Source organism: Scomber scombrus, chromosome 4 (assembly GCF_963691925.1).
Source record: "Scomber scombrus chromosome 4, fScoSco1.1, whole genome shotgun sequence".
In the NCBI taxonomy this organism is placed as follows: Eukaryota; Metazoa; Chordata; class Actinopteri; order Scombriformes; family Scombridae; genus Scomber; species Scomber scombrus.
This window is the reverse complement of record NC_084973.1, coordinates 4,624,550-4,645,914: the sequence shown is the minus strand read 5'-3', so window position 1 is coordinate 4,645,914 and position 21,365 is coordinate 4,624,550. Positions and strand designations below refer to the sequence as shown.

The 21,365-nt window shown below is 37.4% G+C and overlaps 1 protein-coding gene across 3 annotated transcripts; it reads left to right on the top strand.

Moving 5' to 3' along the window:
* Positions 1 to 4,362: 4,362 nt before the first annotated feature.
* LOC133978762 (folylpolyglutamate synthase, mitochondrial-like) lies at positions 4,363 to 20,412 on the top strand. Of its 3 annotated transcripts, none has more exons than XM_062417076.1 (15): positions 4,363 to 4,451; positions 5,141 to 5,269; positions 7,602 to 7,655; positions 7,744 to 7,808; positions 10,823 to 10,937; positions 13,795 to 13,872; positions 14,113 to 14,174; positions 14,299 to 14,401; positions 16,468 to 16,545; positions 16,829 to 16,985; positions 17,258 to 17,338; positions 17,530 to 17,677; positions 18,887 to 18,962; positions 19,088 to 19,151; positions 19,859 to 20,412. In XM_062417076.1, the coding sequence occupies exons 1-15, from the start codon at positions 4,437 to 4,439 to the stop codon at positions 20,203 to 20,205; spliced, it is 1,572 nt and encodes a 523-aa protein (XP_062273060.1). In that variant the 5' UTR covers positions 4,363 to 4,436; the 3' UTR covers positions 20,206 to 20,412. The 3 variants fall into 3 exon arrangements, with proteins under 3 accessions (XP_062273060.1, XP_062273059.1, XP_062273061.1); XM_062417075.1 differs by lacking the exon at positions 4,363 to 4,451 and adding an exon at positions 4,566 to 5,025; XM_062417077.1 differs by lacking the exon at positions 4,363 to 4,451 and adding an exon at positions 4,567 to 5,025 and having other exon boundaries at positions 5,164 to 5,269.
* Positions 20,413 to 21,365: the final 953 nt, after the last annotated feature.

Sequence of the window (21,365 nt, the reverse complement as noted above, 5' to 3'; positions counted from 1 at the left end):
GACACTAGATCATGTGACAATGCTAAGATTAAAACAGCATTCAAAAAGATGATTGTATCTTATTCAGTATTAGTGCCAGGTGTCTCTGAATCTTGCGGGCATTATAATTGCTGTTGCTTTATAATAACAGTGATTCATTGTATTATCTTTGGATTTAATTACATTTAAAAATGAACCAGAAAAGCCGGCTTTCCACTCCTGTTTGCACTTGCAATAGAACCACCTGTAGAAAGAATTAGATTAGATCCAAAGGTTTAATCTCTGTTGTTTGTTTGTGTTACATGATCTTTCTATTTAAGGATGTCTTCTATTTATTATTTAATGAAAGGACATTATTGAAACAGCACAATGGCTCAATGTATTGTTGCCTCATAGCAAGACAGGCGTGGGTTGGGGCCATTCTCTGTGTGAAGTTTTGTCTAGGCTTGTTATTTTTAAGTGTTTGGTTTCCTCCTACAGTCTACACACATGCAAATAAGGAATATCACTGCCATTGCCCTGGAGCAAGGCACTGACCTCCAATCTGGGCGTTTGGTTCCTGGGAGCTTTATTGTTTTAAAATGTGTCAAATGCAGTTTTCTCCACTGAGATTCATGGAATATAACTTACCTGATATAAGTCAAAGTATTTGCATGTAAAGGTGAATGTAAGAGGTGAAGGAGGAGGTGAGCTGGTGACGCCTGGCTGGACAGTTTGCAGATTTTGGCAGTTAAAGTGTCTCAGCTGAAGCTTTGAAAGTTTCAAAAGCATTCTCAGACTCCTGTAAAAAAAAAAAACACCCTGCTATTTACAACATATACCATATAATTTACTTGTTGGGGATGTTTTAGGAGGCGCTTTAGCTTTTCTATAGCATCAACAGACACATATGGAATAGCTGGAACACGCTGTACATGTATGCAGCAAGAAATCCCGCAGGTCTCTGTATTCTGTTGCTGCATCTGTTTTTAATATCCTGCTTTCAGTCAGATAAAAACTGACAGCTGATATTATGGATTGTGGCATTTTTCCAACAGGAATTTACAGGGACTGAATAAGATGAAAGATTGACCTAAATACTAGATTTAACTAATCTACAAATAGTTATGAAATAAAGTGAAAGGTGTTGAAAATACTATGTTTACCACACAAACAGCATAAAACATTTGCCACATTGAGACTGCAGGTCTGGTAAGACAACTGCCTGACACATTAGGAGAAACATTATCTTACTGAAAGTGGAAATTTTGATTTGAGGGTCAGCGAAGCACCAAAACACATTTAGGAATCATCCCCATGGGAACCATGAATCTGGAGCAGATATCACTGTTGAAAACTGTTGAAAAAGGCAGGCTTCACCATGTTGAATGGTTCTCCTGCTGCTACTGGGCCAAATAGACTTGAGCCCGACCGATATATCAGTCAGCTGATATTGGCCTATCACAGATACAGTATATCGATATTGGCATATGTTAAATATGTATATGTTTTTTGTTGTATTTAATTTTGTTATTAAGTTAGTTATAGTTAATTATAATGATTCAATTCCCAGTGTAGTTTCAGAGCACTGATGTCATTTTATACAATATACAAAAAAAGTTTATTGTCAAATGGTAAAATATCATGCCTTCATTACATATCTATGTTACAAGTGTTTGATAACTACATTTAAGGGATCAATGCAAAAAAATGTATTTTTATGTATATATTCTTTATTTATAAAATCATCAGCTGACAAATCAATATCAGGAACTTTTTTACCCCTTAATATCGGTATCGACATCAGCTCCAAAATCCAGTATTGGTTGGGCCCTAAAACATACTGTCATGAACAGTAAAAAAAATCATTTTAACAGCTGTTAATGAATGGGAAGGGTAACTGCAGCCCACAATCATTCTATAACCTACTGTGTTGCACTAGACTGCTTCTGTGAGTTCTTAAGCTGAAACACCAGGTGGTGTTAGTGAGCAGGTAGTCTACTGATGTACTTCAGCCTCTGTGTGTGCTCTCAGAAATTCTGCTGTTCCTGAAAAAAATGTTTAATGTAATGTTAAACCAGGCTCCATTAGATCTACCTTGTAAAATCACGCTAAAGTCACTTCATGGTCAGTAAAGCCAACTATCAATGCTTCTAACAGCTGTACTTCTGGCTGACAACTGACAAGACATTATGTGATAAATGCTATAAACTAAATTCAAAGCAGGCTAACAATTGGTTCTGCAGAGGCGCCGGTGCACCTGAAGCTGAGTGACCACAGACACTGGACAATAACCTTTTTGAAACTTCTTTGGAATTATATTATGCAAACGCAGCTTCACATGGCAACAAAATGAGATAAGCAAATATCTTTACAGCCTTTAATCATCACTATTTCCACATTTTATTTTACAATTAAATGATGATGTCAATACATTGAAAACAGAAGATACTCAGCTCTTTAAATGGTGCAGGTAAGAGCTGACACTCATATACAGTAGCTGTATACAGCATCAGTAGGCAAATAGCGTCATATAAGCAAAATCCGAGCTTCCGTTTATGATTTGTCTTTCATAATTTACATCAAAACTTTTTTTTTTTTTCACATTTCACACTAAAAATCCCTCAACCCTTATGGCTAAATGATTTATTTTTAACGAAATACTGAATAAATAAAGCATGTTTCTTATGTTGTTATGCAAACACTGCATCACATAACAACAAAGAGAAGTAAATATCTTCACAGCCTTTCATCATAAACCACTATTTCCACATTTTATTTTACTGTGAAATGACATCAATACATTGAAAACAGAAGATACTGAGTGTTTTAGATGATGCAGGTGAGAGCTGACACTCGTATACAGTATCTGTATACAGCATTAGTAGGCAAATAGCGTCATATTGGGTCTTTCTTAATTCACATGAAAACTTTTACATCATTTTTCACAGATAATAAAATAAGTTTATCACATACCTTACATCTCATACTGCCATAACAGTGCATGTGCTGAAATGAAGTCTTAACAAAACCTACCACAAATGACATTTTAATGTCATTTAGTGGGAGTTCTAACATTTTTTTTATTCCACACACGCACCTGTGTGTAACTCCTCCCATTTCAGCAATCAGGCAAAATCAATCAACAAACAAAACTCAACACTTTCTGTTAGGAGTTAATGCCGTTATGTTTTCCTTTTTCTTGTTGTGTTTTTTTTAATGTCGTTGTGTTTTCCTTTTTGTCGTTGTGTTTTGTTTAATGCTGTTGTGTTTTTCTTTTTGTTGTTGTCGTTTGCCCTTCAGGGCCACCGTACATATTTCAGCAGCCCACCAATGGCGAGTGACCAAATTATTTTATTCGCCAAAATATATTTTGTATGCGTATGTCTGTTTATGTGTGTGTGTGTGAGTAATAACGTGCATGTCTAGTCTCGAAGTGCAATAAGGAGAACTCACATGAGTTATTTTTACCCAAATGACTATTCAAATAAGTCTGTTAGAATCTTTTTACTAATTGGGGAAAAAAATGATACCTGCCCTCAGATACAATCCTAATGGTGTTGTAAATCAACAGAAGCCAATTGAAATATTCTTGGTTTCAAATCTTTTTTATTATTATTTCTACAATGAATATACAAGTGACAAGGATAAAATGAAGATGAATATCACAACAGTAACAAAAAAGCCCATTACAAAACATCCCCAAGGTTGGGCTAGTGCAAGTACAGAAATCTTGAGGTAGAACATTGACCCCACCCACTCACCCCCAACCCGTCTTTAAGGAAGTTAAGTAAAAGGCACCCTGAATTATTACCCCTGAATTATTAATTAAACAATGTTAAAGAGAAATGTCTAAATATGCAGCCATTCATCCTACAGTGGCAGTGAGGTGATTATTAGTCTTACTTGAATGCGTTGAGTAGAGGGTATTTGATCCATCAAAATACACTACCCATTACAGACATTTCATTACACTTTTTGTACATTAGACAAATGAGAGAAGAAAACACTTACATTATGCCTTTATTTGATATACAGCGGTAGACAACCATTAAGTAGCATTTTTTGATAGAGTAGCGTGAATCGATAGACAGACTTATCGGTTTATGCGGTAGCAATTTTCGACAAAGCAGCAGAAATCCCACAGAACACCGGAAGTCCTCATCCGAAATCTTCTTTAAATGACATTTTGCACTTAAAAATCAAATAAAAATCAAATGCTGCCTTTATATTGTGTGATATTCAACTAGTCGTTAAATCATTTATTGGCTTCGAAATATTTGAAGTCAAATCGAGCTGCTCTGTGTGCATGACATGCAGCTTGGTTCATGTCGGTGATCATTGTCTCCAAAAATCTATACCTTTTCACTGAGTCAGCTGTATTTAAGTAAACCAATCAGTAGACAGATGCACTTAAAAAATCAACATGTGCCCAGGCAGCTTGTATAAGCAGACCTAGGACCAGCAGAGACTGGTTTATGATGGATTATGAGGTAGGGTGCTTGAATACTTTACCTTATATGTCATGAAATCTATTTTATTAACTTATTGCTGCTGCTGTGTTTGTTTTATTAATGATCAACCAGCCGAACTGCTAATATTCTGCCAGTTTATGAAGGGCGCTTGTATCAGGAATTGTCATGCACTCGTTGCCATAAACTGCTTCATTGTACTTTGTTTTAAGATAACACTCCTCTCATTCACTTTGAATACGTTTTCAGCTCCTTTAGTGAAAATCAGGGATGAATCGAATGAATAACGTGCTGAGATAAGTGTTTTGACAGCTCTGGTGATTCGCTTTTATGAGGCAGAAATCTTATGCAAACAATTGCTCTGAGCTGGAAAAAAAAAGGCAGGAACCTGATCACACCAGTTTGCTATCTGAGCACGCTCAGCCCTTCACAGTACCAACAGAGGTTATAACTGGCTAATTTCCATTATACTGGATTCACCTGCACGTGAATTCACATTTGTGTAGTTTTCATGTAGCTGTTAATTCACTGATAAGGCTTTAGCACCATGTTACTGGGTCAAACTACTGTCATGAACAGGCGTGCAACATTTCAAGTGAGTATTATTAGACATCTGCCTACTTGAACATTTCTAAGGTGTATTCATGCTTACTTTAATTGCTTATGTTTAGTCCCTTAAAGTGTCTGTATGTGTTTATGTGTGTTCTCAGGGAGCTCTATGTGTCCTGAACAGCCTGCAGAATAATGCTGGAGTATTGGAGCGACTGAAAGCACGTCAAGACAATCCTGGTGTGCAGTTCCAGGCCATGCAGGGATTCCTCCATCGGACCGACATCACTGTAAGTACAAACATTTCACTATCATCCAAGTGCGGGTTTGATTGTGTACTAGTTGAGTTTGCTGTTATTGGTGGTGTGGTTTCTAAGAGTCTTGTTAGATGAAACAAACCTCAATGTGTATCTTAAGACTTTTATTTTAAGTCTAGAGTTCCACTTACTGGCATACTTTGACAATCAGAGAGGGACTCATATTATAATGTAAATAAAAAGATAATCTTCAGTTTTCATTAAAGCCCCTGAAAACCTATTTTCAGATCTTTATAATAACATATTTGTGACTAAATTAGCATCAATTCAAATTTGGAAAAAATGCTATTAAATACGGGCTGCAAATATTGGTCTCAAGTAGGTTTGTCTACGGTTTCCATGGTGGCCCCACCTGTGTTTGCCCATATGGATTTAAAATGGGTTTTGACTGGGTTTCAGGTGGGGCCCAACTAGGTAAGACCCATATGTTTGCCCATATGGGGTCTAAGTGGGATCAGAATGGACCTTAAATGGGGCCCATTTAGCCAGCTTCACATGTGGGACCCATGTTTCTGAAACAAAGTGGGGCCCCTACAATTTGCCATGTTTATTTCCATGACCGCTTAGCCAACTTACATCCCTTATGGGACTCATACAGTCAGCCCACATGGGCTTCACATGTGGGGCCCATGTGGGCTGACTGTGAGCCCTTAGATTCAAATACTGCTCAGCTTTGATTAGTGCACTGGAATTTGTGATGTCATCTAGTGCCAAATGAACCCTACTCCTTTAAACACTAAAATCTTTCATGTGATATAACCATAGACTGTATATAAAATGGACGTAACATCCGTGACGTCACCCATTGGTTTGTGGACTGCTGCTTGGAAGCGAATAGTATCGGATCTGAGCAGCGCCATCTTGAACATTTCAGGTGCATGCTGGGAAAAATAAAAACACGGATTCTACTTATATGGGCATCAGGAGTTGCATGAGGCGCCCTCCTGAACCTGTGAACCAATCAACCTGTCAATCACGACGTAGCCACGCCCTAATGCATACCCTGCTTTATCGTCAAATATAAAATCAGGGAGGCCAAAATTTCACAAATGAACATCATACTGCATTGAAGAAGGCTTTAAACTAGCGATTGAGACCATAAACACATTTTGAAAACGTTTACTGAGGTTAGAAATCAAGTGAGAAGTTGGTGAATTCTCCATTGACTTGTATAGAGACGGAAGTCCTTTTGACATCAAAACGGTCGCCCCCTGGTGGCCTTTTGATAGAATGCAGTTTTAAGTTTCTTCCGCGTTCGCATCATTTCAGAGGACCGGAACTCCCCGCCTGGATATAACCAAAACTGTTCCATCACTGGCAGGAAATAGTCTGCTCATACAGGACACAAACAGTCTTACTTAGTGAAGTGATGGATAATTTGAACTGCCTCATAGCAGTGTTGGAAAAAGTATTCAGATCCTTAAAGCTGAACTTACTTAAAGCTGCAGTGCAGGACTTTCACATGTATATGAATGTCTGTTATATTCAAGCTTTTACCAGACAAGTTCATACAATGTTGATTAAGCCTATCACGGCCAGTAGTGTGGAAGGCTGAAGTAGTAAGTAGAGATTAAGCTGTTGTAATTTTTGCTGTGAGACTGTTAATGTGTCATGTCATTTTTTTATATATTTTCAGGCGAGAAAGTAATGATGATTTAGATTGTGGTAAGTTTATCCAAGTAATGCCAACGTTTGCTCCAACGTTTCTGGAGCTTTGAGGAGTGGCTGGCTGTGTGAGACCAGCCAGTCAGCACAAAGCACATGTTGACAGTGTTTTTGTAATTTAAAAAAAGTTCTGCACTGCACATTTAATTTAATGTTTCAATATCTCATTGCAAAAGTACTTGAATACAAGTGGAAGTCTTGACATTTAAAAATGGACTCATTTAAAAATGCTCATTATGGCCCTCCAAAGTGCCATGTTATTATAAACAATATAATATTTAGTTATTATTATTATTGTTATTATTAATGCAGGACTGTATAGGCAGATTTTAATGTTGTAGCTGGTCCAGGTGGGTTTAATTGAAGTCTTTACATATGACTGGGTAGTTACATCTATAACAATCTATCATATTTTATGAAGTGAGCATATGTTTTGTTAGTATGATCTTGATTTGTGAAGTAATGATAAATGTTACGCATATGTAATGAATACAATATTTCAATCTGAAATGTGATGGAATTGAAGTATAATGTAGAATGAAATGGAAATCCTCAAGTTGAAATACCTTTAAAAACTGGTAAAAGTTACTTTGCATCACTGCACCTATAACTCTCCTGACTGTTATGCAAATATCTTTAGGTGGGTGAACTGGACAAGCTCAACATTATCCATGTTACTGGGACTAAAGGAAAGGTAGGAAGTGCCAAATAATGGATTGGACACTGGAAATTCAACATCCAAACATCACTATTGCATGTGAAAATGTTTTTTGGTTTTCCAGGGGTCAACATGTGCTTTCATTGAGAGGATACTGAGGAATTATGGCTTTCGGACTGGATTTTACAGGTATTCCAAGAAATGATGAGGATTTTTACAAAAATTGTGTCAAGAAATTCTTTAAAATATGTTATAGGAATATTATAGGAGTAGAGATGCCATGAATTATACTCTTTATGTATAGACTCATAGATACCTGAGGAGCATCTATGTTAATGTTAGAGAGAAAATATAATAACACATTATATAATATATATATATATATATATATATATATATATATATATATATATATATATATATATATATATATATATATATATATATATATATATATATATATTATGAAATTATCATGAATTCACATTAATCCACTAAGTCTCCATTGAGAGTTGTTGTAATATGTCTATTAAATGCTTGAAATAGAAGAGTTTTATTACTCCAGAGAGAAATCTGTTTTGCACATAAAAACCTTTATAATTACATTACAATCCATTACAATCATATGATATAATAATATGTGTTTATGATGGTGAATAATGATCTTTTTAATCGCAACTGGAATTCAAGTGTAGACATGTTTGAGTGCCGTTCTTCAGTTTGGAGTCTGGACTTTTGCTCTCCAGCCAAATAATGGTTAACCAACCTTGCTGTTACAAGCTTGACCTGTCTGAGAGATAATAGAGTTTATCTCTAGTTTGTTTTGGGTAGGAACAGTAATGTCCATAGTCTTTCAACTTCTTCAGAGACCTTGCATGTGACAGGAACTGGCTGTGGAAAAAATGATACCTGTCAGAATCAGATTCACAATCAGGTTTATGAATGAATTTACAAAAAAATGCAAAAAATATAAATGAGAAAAGTAATATGACTTAATTACCTTACTGCATTTATTAATAGACAAACAGCGTATTAATAGGTCAAAGGAGTTGCTGCACAGTTCTATGGCTGAGCTGTTGCTGTCAAGCACATTGTTCAAACCTACAGAACTTTATTATAAATCTCAGCAGAGAGCAAACATTATGGATTGAATTTTGGGGAAACGTGTACAAAATGATGCAAAAGACATGTAGTCAATATCAATAGTAAAATACGATTATTTAACAACCTTTGTAGTTATTTATAATGAATTATAAATAACATTTTTCACATGAAATGAAGGCATTTCCACATGTCCTAGAAGGAAAAGCACAGGTGTAACTATTAACATGATTGCTGCATTACACAGGACCTTTACATGGACACAAGTAATCATTCATCTCATGAATTACATGTGTTTTTCCTTCTTTGACAAAACAAACAGATTGACTCTGATCATTTTACTCTGTTACCTACACTAGCAATGTCCAAACTATCCATGTGGCTGAGATTTTCATTCCAGTCAAGCAGGAGCACACCAGGCTTGACTCATTTCAACTGATCTCAGTCTTCAGACAATTGATTGGTCGAATCATGTGTGCTCTTGATTGGCACATGGCCCTTTAAGGAATAGTTTGGGCATACTTGCTTTACACTGTATATGTCTGTGAAGATTCTCAGTCAACCAGGTCATGGTTTTCCAAGGAGGGTTGAATCAAGGGCAACTGGACTTGGTTGAAGATACTTGAAGACCTTCGGGCTCTAAACCAAACAAACTGAAACAAGGGGTCTAACGAACTACGGTTCGATTAAAGCGCACTAAATGCTGTTGGTGTGAAAACGCCCTTAGTGCTCCTGCTGTTGTAGCGACCAGAGTTAGACCATGCGTTTGTGTAGTTTCCCTGATTACAAGTCTGTGCATTCCTCAGATTGCACCATTCTTGTGTTTGTGTATGCGGTATTTTGGGTGGACCATTTTCTGTCTTAGTCTCTTGCTGGCTTTGAAAAACACATGGATTTATTATGTTGTGGTTGGTTCTTCTTTTCTTTACCACCAGCAATGTTGTTGTTCTTCCTGGAAGTGTTTATGTGCATCCTTGTTTGTGTGCTCCTATACTCCTGGGCCTGGTCACTTGTTGGGACATTATCAGCTTAGTGGTGCAGGATCCTGATAACGCCTAGCTTATACTCCTGTGACCGGCGGGAGTTAAAGAGTAAGAATTGGTCTGTGTAAGTGGGTTTCCTGAAAACTCCAATGTGGAGGCTCCTGTCCTTTTCAATGTGTGTGACACAGTATATAAATACCAGGCTGTTGTTCCTGACTTCCTCTCATGTCAACTTGATGTTACTTTTCATCGACTTAATGTGTTCGGTGAAGTCTTGCATTGCTGGGTTTTAATTTTGATCCCTGTGTTGTTCACATATTCAAACTAGTAGCTTGATACTGCTCTTCAGTTCGTATCATGTATCTACAACCAATTCCAGGTGCTCTCAATTCAACCATCCTTGGATCAGTAATTTTAACTGTATTATTTTAAAGCAAAACAGACTTAATCACCATAAAGTCAATGATTTGCGAATTAAACAATCAGTAATTAAACTGACTCCATCGGGCACAGGAGATGTCAGTTCTATAGGTGAACAGCAAAGTTTTTTATAAGCATCACATTTAAAAAAAGCTTTTCTGCAACTCTTCTTGATTTGTTACGTCCCAGAATAAAAATATAGGCGATGCCCAGAGAGATGAACACAAAACAGGTATTATGTGTTTTATTACTTATGTAACATTGGATTAAAGGTCACAATAATCTCAACAGCCCAATTAGACGATTAACAAATGAGTAACAAACCACAATGCAAGATTAACACAATGAGAAAAATGTAAGAACTTCCCCCTCCCATGGATGGGATTAAATGCCACTTAACTCAACAAGAGCAACTGTCACTTGAAACTAGTGTTGCAACACCACACAGCTCGAAGCTGCTGAATGGCCCACTGGCTCTGTCAGCTGAATATCCACCCTTTTAACTGCCAGCCTTAATCAGCAAGTCGGTGCCAGTGCGCACAGCCACACACATCACCGTAAAGGGTGTGTATGTGTCGGGGTGGGGTACACAGAAGAAACAGAAAACAGGTGAAAAAAGGAAACACAACCCAAAATGTACAACCATGCTGTTTTTAGCTATTTTTAGAAGTAAAATAATCCTAGTCTCTCTTCCCTCAGCTCTCCACACTTGGTTCATGTCAGAGAGAGAATACGCATCAATGGATGGCCGATCAGCAAGAAGATTTTCAACAAGTACTTTTGGGAGGTGTACGAGCGGTTAGAGGACACAAAGGTACATCACTTCAATAAAAGATAGATGCAGGATGAATTTTTCTTTCTCTCTGGTGTTAATGCCAACCAAAACACACAAAGAAATAAGTTAGTGTGAGTATAAACCCAGACCTTATTTGGACATACGGGCTTAGTCCCTAATACAGATGAAACCCCTAACTCCAAAAAACTGAAATGTTTGACCTGATGATGCTACTAGCTGATCAAGATATTTTACAGTGAACCACGAATGTCAGCCTCATAGTAGCACAAGAGGAGAGGTCAGAGGATCACCGAAGTCTTTAGGATTCATCTTCTGGGGACCAAGAATGTCTGTACGACATGGCAATTCATTCAATAGTTGTTGAGACAGTCTGGACCATAGTGGGCTGACAGACTTTGCTATGGATAAAGCCATACCTCTACCCTGGCTAAAAATGACATCATCAGTCACTTGATCAAACACTGTAAATAGTCTATGTTTACATCTTTCAGACATACAACTCTTGTGGTCTTCTTCTTCCTCTGTGATCTTTCCCTGAAATGAATCAAGTAGTCTTAGTTGTCTGAACACATCCTAAGAATATGTGGCAGAGCTGAAAATGCTCGTATGGGTCATCCAGGAGGAAATTAATCATTATTTGGGTTGGAAGAGTTGTAGGTAGAGTACTAGTCTAAGTGGTGCCATCTGAGTGCTATTACCATGCCATTTTTCTCACTTAGTTTCCACTATAAACTGTTTCACTCTCCAATACCAATGATGGTCTCAACTTACAAAAAAAGAAAACAGTCAGTTATCATAATATATATCAGTGGAACCTCTCCAGAGGCCTGTACTACGAAGCTGGATTTTCTCTTAACTTCAGGGTTAACCCTGGGTTTTCCGTCCTACGACGCTGGTTCACTTCTTACCGGGGTAAATCACCATGGTAACTTATGCTGAACGGCTGTTTTTAAAAAAAGTTATCTTTTTTTTCCCTCCTTGCAACTGTGTGTCACATGACCAGCAGCTTTAAGGTTTAAGGCTGGCTAAATATTTATAGGTCATTAGAAACATCGAGGCTTTTTTTTCCCACTCCGGTTTTAAAGCAGAGCTTCTAACAAACAGAGATCATTATTACTGTAGCTACACTAAGCACATGATTTTAACTACATTTTAATTGTGCAAAGTAGTTTATCTCCAGAGTGAAGCTATATGCAGCTCAGAATAACATGAAAAAACAGTGTGATGATCACTGGAAATAATGAAAGATCCTCTTTTATTAAAAAAAAATCCACACTATTAATGTTCTTCAGTGATTATAAATGTAGCACTTGGATCAGATAGATCATTAACTACGTTTCCTCTCTTTGCTTCAGCAGCAGATACAGTCTGACATTATGCAGGCTATATTTTATTCTTATGTGAGATATTCAGAATGATTCATTCATTATCAAAATACTCACTCTGATGAATATTTTAAGTCACAGTAATACCTGTTCCTCGTGCCCTAAACTACTTTAATATTTGGAAATCATTTCTAGTGTTTTCTGTTAAATTAGACAAGATGATGTGTGTAAAATGAGCAATTATATGGGAACTGACATATATTCAGGTAATACAGAACTGAGGTAAACTAAATGAAAGAATGAATTTGCTTTACAGTATCTTGTTCTGTTGTATGGTTAGAGGGTTACTCTTGTTTATGTTTCGCCTCATTGCATATGACTTTTTTGCGTTGCGTAAAGCATACTTTTGTCCGCGCGTGCGCCTCACCGTTTCCTCTCATATCATAGGCTACAGCTGTGTACAGTCACGGTGCTGATTTCTGTCGCTCGTAATTAACAACTCTGCCTCTTTCATGTGAACGCGCTTGTAGCTGGATAGGAAAACCCAGTGTTTGACTGAGAGAGTTGATAACTCGCTTCGTAGTATGGATAATCCAGATGTCCAATGTTTGGTTTAGTGAAGCCGGGTAACTGAAAGATACCCTGGGTATGTTGAACTTGCTTCGTAGTACAGGCCTCTGATCTCACTCATGATAAAGCCAAGTCACAAACGTAATGTGGGACTTTACACAAACAACAAATACCTTTAGAAAGAAATTAACGAATTACTGTGTTTGTGTTTCATTGAACAAGATAAAACTTGAAATCAGCTCTGAAAAGTAATTAAGAACTTTGAGATGATTCAAACTTGCCTTGAGTGTTCCATTTCATGCTACTTTGTACTTGTGAGTCCAAAACATGTTACAACATGGTATAATAGAAACATTAGCTACAACAACCTCTTAATGTATTAGTACAAATTAATTATACTTTAATATTGCATTTAATGAAATATCAGACACGGGTGTTTTTATACTATGAACACTTGAGACACATTCACTGCGCTCAGGTGATCTCTATTTCACTATTTGTGAGAATACTAACAAGAATTGGCTGGACCTTTATTGAATTAGGCCATTGGCATAGCCATCAGGAGCAATTTGGGGTTACGGTGGACCTTATAAATAAGCAAGTGAGTGTATATTATCAATATACACAATTATGCATGTAAACCTATGCCTACTTAGCCAATGACAGGGGGTTGTTGTTGGTGTAAGACAACAATTTGGAGATTTGCCAACATGTATTATCTATTGAGGCCAACTTTACACAAGAAACTTAATAAAGTTAGATGAAGCAAATAATATGATATAGTTTACAATGCCACTAAATATTTTTTATTCACTTTATCAGCCATATGATAATTTCGATGATGATAATTTCGATTTCTTGCTAATCATTAAACAAGGACATTTTGAAGTTGAAAATAGTAAATATCTTTTACCCTAATTTAAAAATTGAATTTCAGTGCAAATAAAAATGTTTGTAATTTGACTTATATGAATTGACAGGACATCCATGGAGGCAGCATGCCCTTCTATTTCCAGCTCCTGACTCTGCTGGCATTCCATGTTTTCCAACAAGAGCGGGTGAGCCACACACAAAAACACTGCCACAGCATACGATTCATACCACACACACACACACACACACACACACACACACACACACACACACACACACACACACACACACACACACACACACACACACACACACACACACACACACACACACACACACACACACACACACACACACACGCACACACACACACACACACTCACCCAAGCCTGAAACTGTTTTCAGCAGCACTTTTGTGAACACAGGTGGATTTGGCAGTGATTGAAGTGGGGATAGGAGGGGAGTATGACTGCACAAACATAATCAGGTAATACAGGCTGACTGAATTAAAAAAAAAGCTTAACTATCTGTCTACTCCAAAAAAAACAAGACAAAACAAAACAATCTTTCTATCCTTCCCGCGCTACAATAACATCATGTTACCACCACAGGAATCCATGGGTGTGTGGGGTCACATCTCTTGGATTTGATCACTGCAGTCTGCTTGGAGACACTGTGGAGAAGATAGCCTGGCAGAAGGCGGGAATATTCAAGGTGGGTTACAAAGTGGAGCTAGTTTCATCAAGTTTGGTTAAGTAGGAGCAATAACAACATTGAAAATGACTTCTCACAACTTAATATACAAACATATTATTTGTTTCCACCACTGTTCACAGAAATCTTCTCCTTTGCATGAAAAATCCTTGCTTGATGAAGTGGAATGATGTAGTATGCAGTATTACAGTAAAAGTACTGCAGTATTATGAGTGATGTAGTATGCAGTATTACAGTAAAAGTACTGCAGTATTATGAGTGATGTAGTATGCAGTATTACAGTAAAAGTACTGCAGTATTATGAGTGATGTATAATGTGAGGGGTGGTGAGATGATTAATGGGAGAGGAAAGAAACAGAAATCAAGATGTCTCCTAGTGAAATAACAGTTTGACTTCAGGGGGTTTTACACAAACAACAAATGCCTTTAGAAAGAAATTAATGAATTACTGTGGTTTTGTTTCATTGAACAAGATGAAACTTGCAATCAGCTCTGAGAAGTAATTAATAACTTTGAGATGATTAAAACTTGCCTTGAGTGTTCCATTTCATGCTACTTTGTACTTGTTTATCCACAACATGTTACAACATGGTATAATAGAAACATTAGCTACAACAACAAAAGAACCAATCTGCATGAAAAGTGTTGTGTGTACAAATCTGAATGTAGGACTTTAACTCTGGGAGTGTCATACATTATGATATTGATGGGTTTTTTTTAACTTAAGAGCCCATAAACTTCCTCTAGCTGTCTGTACCTAGAGTGACATCCAGTGGCTATTAGTGGAACTGCAGCTTGCACTTGACTGAGGATGAGGAAAGAGACAACTCTCAGTATAGTATTGTCACACTTCTAATGCTCAGAGCATGGCACACACACTTGATACAGACCTATGAGCTGCTACATAGGGGCAAATGTCTCTTAAGCTGATAAGGTAAATAATCATATGTCCCTGTCCCTTGTTCTTCATCTCCATTAGAAATAATGACAAGCCAAAAAGGAAAAATAATAAAAGTGAAAATAGATAAATAAATAAAGCAGTTTCTGACTGAAAAGGTGTAGGCTGAAGCATTTGCTTATAACACCGACCCTTTTTACATTAGTCATTCAGTAGATCCCTAAGTACATAACAAACGAATGTATGTGGGTCAATGACGTATAAGGATTTTCAACAACTCAATTTTAGAATAAAAAAACAAGCATATCTAATGCAGTAGTTCAAACATTCAGAATGTTGTGTACCTGACAATTCATATTACAATTTGAAAGTGATTTTAGTGGGGGTTTTTCAAGATTAATTGGCACTAGCCATATATTAATTGGCACTTAATTGGCACTAGCCATATATCTTTTCTAAATAAAAGATCATCATTTACAAAAATTAAAAAAAAAATTCAAATACTTTGTTTCCAAACACTTTATATTACTGAAAACTTGTAAAAAAAGATGTGAAGCGTGTTAAGTAAATTGATTTATTTCAAGATGAATCATGGTCGCACCACATGACTCTTTTTAAGGCCAGTGCCAATTAATCTTGAAAAACCCCCACTAAAATCACTTAATTTCAAATGTATAATATGGATCTTCAGTTACACAACATTCTGAATGTTTGAACTACTGCATTAGATATGCTTGTTTTTTATTATTCTACAATTGAGTTGTTCTAAATCCTTATACGTCATTGACCCATGTATGATTTGTGTATAATCTATTGCATGTATAATCTATAATTTTGTTGTTAATGTACAATTATACCCAAACAGACATAGTGAGTTCTGTTTTTGAATAAACATGTTTTTTTACTGTTCAGATGCATAAAACATGATTTCTATGACTGTCACTAGGCATTTTAACCCTTAATATGTTCACAAAAGCATTTATACATATTCATACAATAATTTCACGACCCTTGATCACTGAGTTCAGCACATGGCTGCTAGTTTGTAGGAAAGTCACAAGCTATGGGTGGTTGTGGAGAATAACACCACGCTACAGTATCCCAACTAACTTTACAACACTTTAATGTTTAGAAATGCTGGATGAATGAAATGCTCTCTCCTCCTCAGCCAGGTGTCCCAGCATTCACTGTCAGACAGCAAGCCGGCCCTCTGAGAGTCCTGCAGGACAGAGCTGAACAGATTGGGGTGAGGATGATAAGTGTCTAGCTCTAAACGTGTAAGTGAAAGAAAGCAAAGCTGATTGGTAGCATTGAACACAGATGTACAAACATCTCATGAAGCCCTACTTTTATATTTTAATATATCAAACAGTCCAATATGGTATGCTCAATACAGGCGGCTTGGTCTTTGGATTATTACAAACATCTCCATTATCTCAAAGCCATGCTGGGGCCTTCATCTGGAGCATGCATTTTGAATTATCTGTGTAATAAGAGACCGTGACTCACAAATCTTGGTTTTCTCTTAGTGTCCTCTGTGGGTCTGTCCTGAGCTGGATCAGTATGAGTCTGCCATTGGTCCTGTGAGTCTAGGACTGGCGGGGAAACACCAGCGCTTAAACGCATCACTCGCCATGCAGCTCAGCTACAGCTGGCTGCAACGCCATGAGGCTGTACAGAAAGGAGGTAAGTTTACAGTTCATTTTTTAAAATGCAGTATGAACAATGAGGAATCAATTAATATTAATAAGCATCAAATGTAAAGTAAATAGAACAAGAAGTCATTTAAAATGTATAATGAAAGGATGTCAACCAAAAAACAATGCCTGCTGGAAATAAGTTGATTGACACTCAAAAAGTGACTTAACTAAGAGACTGAGGCGTGACAGATATTGCCTGCATATTATAAAAGATAATGTGGATTGTGATTAAAACCTCACAGATGTGACTTCTTACAGATGACCAGAGTTTAGCCGAAGCTGCCTCCAGACCAGGCTCCCAGGCCGTCACTTTTCAGCCCAGCACAGCCATGCTGCAAGGCAAGTTTAAGAAAAATACGTTCATCATAAGTCTATTAGCTCTCCCACATAATCATCAGGAATATTGGTTTGGTCCAAATCTCTCCATGTGCAACCTATTTTTTATTATTATCCCCACTTACTTTCAAACCTGACTGAATTCTTAATTTGACTTTCTTGACAGTCATCTTCTCCCTCCCAAATACCTCCAGGTCTGAAGGAGACACAGTGGTTAGGACGAAACCAGACGCTGAGGCATGGCTCCGTCACATATTACCTGGATGGAGCTCATACCACAGCCAGCATACAGGCCTGTGTCCGCTGGTTCATCCAGGAGACGCTGCAGAGAGACCAGACTCGGTGCGACAGCATGAATAAACGTCGTACATTTAGTAAAGCCCCACACACAAGCACATGATGCCAAACATAAGGTGCTGTTTTCCCTGGCGTCTTCACTTTTATTAAAGGACACTATAGGGCCGTTTCCACTGCAGGAACTTCGGGGTAATTTTACAGGGTCGTGTCCTGTTGGCGCGTGTCTCCATAGCAGGAACCGCCCCTGAACGACAATCTCCCAGAACTTTTACAGGGGCAAAACGAGTCTCTCCCTTGGACTATGTACTCCTGATTGGGTGTACTTGTGTTGCTTTCTCTGTGACGTCACGGTCAAAACTGTTGCACGATTGCATAACGATTACACAATGATCAAAATCGTTGCAGAATGATTACATCACTTCCAGAGTCCAGTGGGGCTTATCAAGGTCATACTCTGCAATGGAGACACACTGCTGAGAGGACCGAGTGAGAGGACGTTCCTTTAAAGTTCCCGCCTCCTAAATTTTACCCGGAACTTCCTTAACGGAAACGGGACTACTGATGGGAAACAAAACACAAACTGTTACCTAGTGTCTAGGACAGTGTCAGTGTGTGGAACGCTACTGTGGGGATTCTTATAAAAATATGTCCATATACTGATGATGAACATGTTGCTCCAAAATCTCCCAAACGTGTTCATTACATCTATCACTATATCCATAAAAACAGTTCCCACTGCTCTTGGAACAATGAATTTTTCGCACACACTAGCATCAGGTTGCTAGAGATGGCGCTGTCTGCCTATCTGTTGGTCCAGACTGACATATTTGAACAACTGTTGGATACATTTCCGTGATACGTTGTACAGATAGTCATGGTGCCCCAAGGATGAATCCTAATGAGAGATTTAGTGAATGTCTGAGCATATATTTCCATTAAATTCAGTGCAGACAGTCATTTCTCCCTGAGGATGTATTGTAATAACTCGGCTGATCCCTTCACTTTCCAAATGGTGCCATCATCAGATCAAATTTTCAATAATTTAGTTTAGTTTGAATGACATTCCCATCAGTCTCAGCCATGTCAGTTGCTTATTTGTATCATGTATGGAAGCAGCTGCATTGGTTGTGCAATTTCTCCACTCATTTATTTAGGGTCTTCTTATTATTTGTCACCAATCTATGGTAACCAGAGTCAGTAAATACAATGAGGGCATTCATGTGTTTAAGTGAGAACTCTGCTTGTGTCTTACAGGGGCCCTGGTATTAAAATCCTGCTCTTTAACACAACAGGAGAAAGGGACTCTGCTTCTTTACTCAGATTGCTGGTGGTGAGTAGAACAGTCAAAACAGCGGTTTTGTAAACATAAGCAAAAACACTATAGTTTTTCGTGTTATTGTGTTGATGTACATCCTTAAAGCAGAATATGCGTGACTGAATATGTCTGACTTGCAGCCCTGCCAGTTTGACTACGCTCTGTTCTGCCCCAACATCACTGAAACACCTACAGACAATACAGGTGAGATGAGGTGGCCAACAATTTTTTTCAAGTCTAGCTCATATGAATAGTAAATAAGTTTTCCTCTCTGTAATGATTCTTCCTGTTCATACTGACTATTAAAAGATCTCCTTCAAATGTGCTTTAAATGGAAGTGATGGAGGACAAAATCCACAGTGTGCCCACACGCTTTAATGAGTCTTCATCAGTGTGAGTTAGTCATATCAAGTGATATCTGCCACATTTACAGTCTTTTTAGCATCAAATTCCCTCTTAGTGTTTCCCTGTTGAGCTGTGGTGGAAGTATAGTAACAAAAAATACTTTGGTACTAAAAACACATAGAAGATGAAGATTTGACTCATTTGGACACTGAAGCTTCATATTAACTTCACATCAACTTTTAAATACATGTTTATACAGAAGGAGGACTGTGGATTTTGTCCTCCATTGTAAGTGTATTATGAAGAGATCTTCTAATGGTCAGTATGAACAGGAGGAATGATTACAGTTATAAAAACAGATTTTGAAGTTCATTTGGGCTCCTGATTGCTGTTTATTCTCCCAATTTTACATTTAGGAGTTTTATGTAATTTCACTGAGTAAAATCTGACTTTTCAACAATTTTGTGGACTGTATGTGAGGGTGTCCTTTTTAAAATGTTCTGCAGCTTCAGTAAGAGGAATAACGTTCACATGTCTTGTTCTTTGTGTGCTGCTGATCTCTGCAGCTCAACGCAGCGCCAGTGTGAATGTGCAGCACATGTTGGCACGCTGCAGAGCAATCCAGAGCAGCTGGCAGAGCCTGAACACAACAGAAATAATACATCGCCACCTGCTGACCAACTGCAGGAGTCACAGCCTGGTGTTCCCCTGCATCGTGAGCGCCCTCCAGTGGATCAATCAGGGAACAGAGTTGGTGTCGGTCCCTGCTGGATCAAAGAGCTCCTGCTGGATCCCCCCTCCTGAGTCCACTGACAAGCTGAGGGAGGCAAGTCACATTTCTGTTCTGGTGACTGGCAGCTTGCACCTGGTGGGAGGAGTGTTGAAACACCTGGAACCTTCACTCGACTCATAGTGGATCAGAAATGACTGATTGTGGTTTTATTACTATTTTAATACATTTCGGTATCAATCAGAGGACTTTATACTCACAGTGAGACTAATAATGAGTACAGCTCTCGTTGTAGGGGTTTGTGTTCATGGTAACTACTGATTATAAATTTAACATTTAATATTTATGTTTTTTATTGTCAGTATCAATACAATATTTCTGGTAACTTCATATAGTCTTATTGTTTCTTTTATTGTTATTTTATAGTGTCCTTATTGTGCTATTGTTACTTTATTATGATATATCTACAATATCTCTACTTATGTGTAACAGTCACCATAAGTAAAGCACTAAAGCACTTCTCATTTTGTAACTTCTACATAACAATATAATACTCTACTATATAGATATAGATATATTCATAGAGACCTGATTATAGGGCATTTACATTTATTTGGTTTCTTATGGTAGAATATCAAGTAAAATCTCATAATTTGATCTGATATCAGATGTATCAGTATTGGCTGTATAGTGGCCTGTAATAATAATAACAACAAGAAATTCCAAGAATATGAAGTATGTGTGTTTACGGTTTTCAACAGTAGGTTTAATAATGAATTTGCTATGTAGTAGAGGTAATTAGCTTATTGGGACCATGTACAGTGTTAAACATAAATATTACCATTTGATGTACTGTACTTATAGCTCATTTCCATCTGTAGTCCCTTCAATAGGTCAATATGAAAATACTATATACACACAATAACACATCACATACAATGTACAGTCAAGTGGTTACAGAGCTGAGAAGATTAGATTTTTGCTATTAAATGTGCTGATTGAATGGCAGCTGCTCATGTAATCATGTAGATCATTCCACTAAGTTGTGGTGTTCACAGAGAATGCTGACTGGTATGACACAATCTCTACAGAGGATATGATGGAAGATGTAATAGAATTTACTTAGAGAGTATAGATGAAGTCACATAGTGGAGGAGGGGACTAAAAATTTACAATTGTATAAACCAGACATTCATTTGAAAATAATTTAAAATTCTCAAAGCTGTAGTTCTCCAGTATCCCATAGTGATGGCTTGGCTTTTTGTCCAGAGTTTTTTTTTCTATTTCAGTTTGACCATTTTCAATGAGAAGCTTTTAATGTATTATATTAATTCATATTAATA

Bases quoted from the DNA above. Each gene is read 5' to 3' on its own strand.
- LOC133978762 (XM_062417075.1), top strand. From the start codon at position 4,978: ATGTTACTGGGTCAAACTACTGTCATGAACAGGCGTGCAACATTTCAA. The intron at 7,809-10,822 runs GTATTCCAAGAA...CTCTTCCCTCAG, and splicing joins TTTCGGACTGGATTTTACAG to CTCTCCACACTTGGTTCATG. The intron at 18,963-19,087 runs GTGAGTAGAACA...TCTGACTTGCAG, and splicing joins CTTTACTCAGATTGCTGGTG to CCCTGCCAGTTTGACTACGC.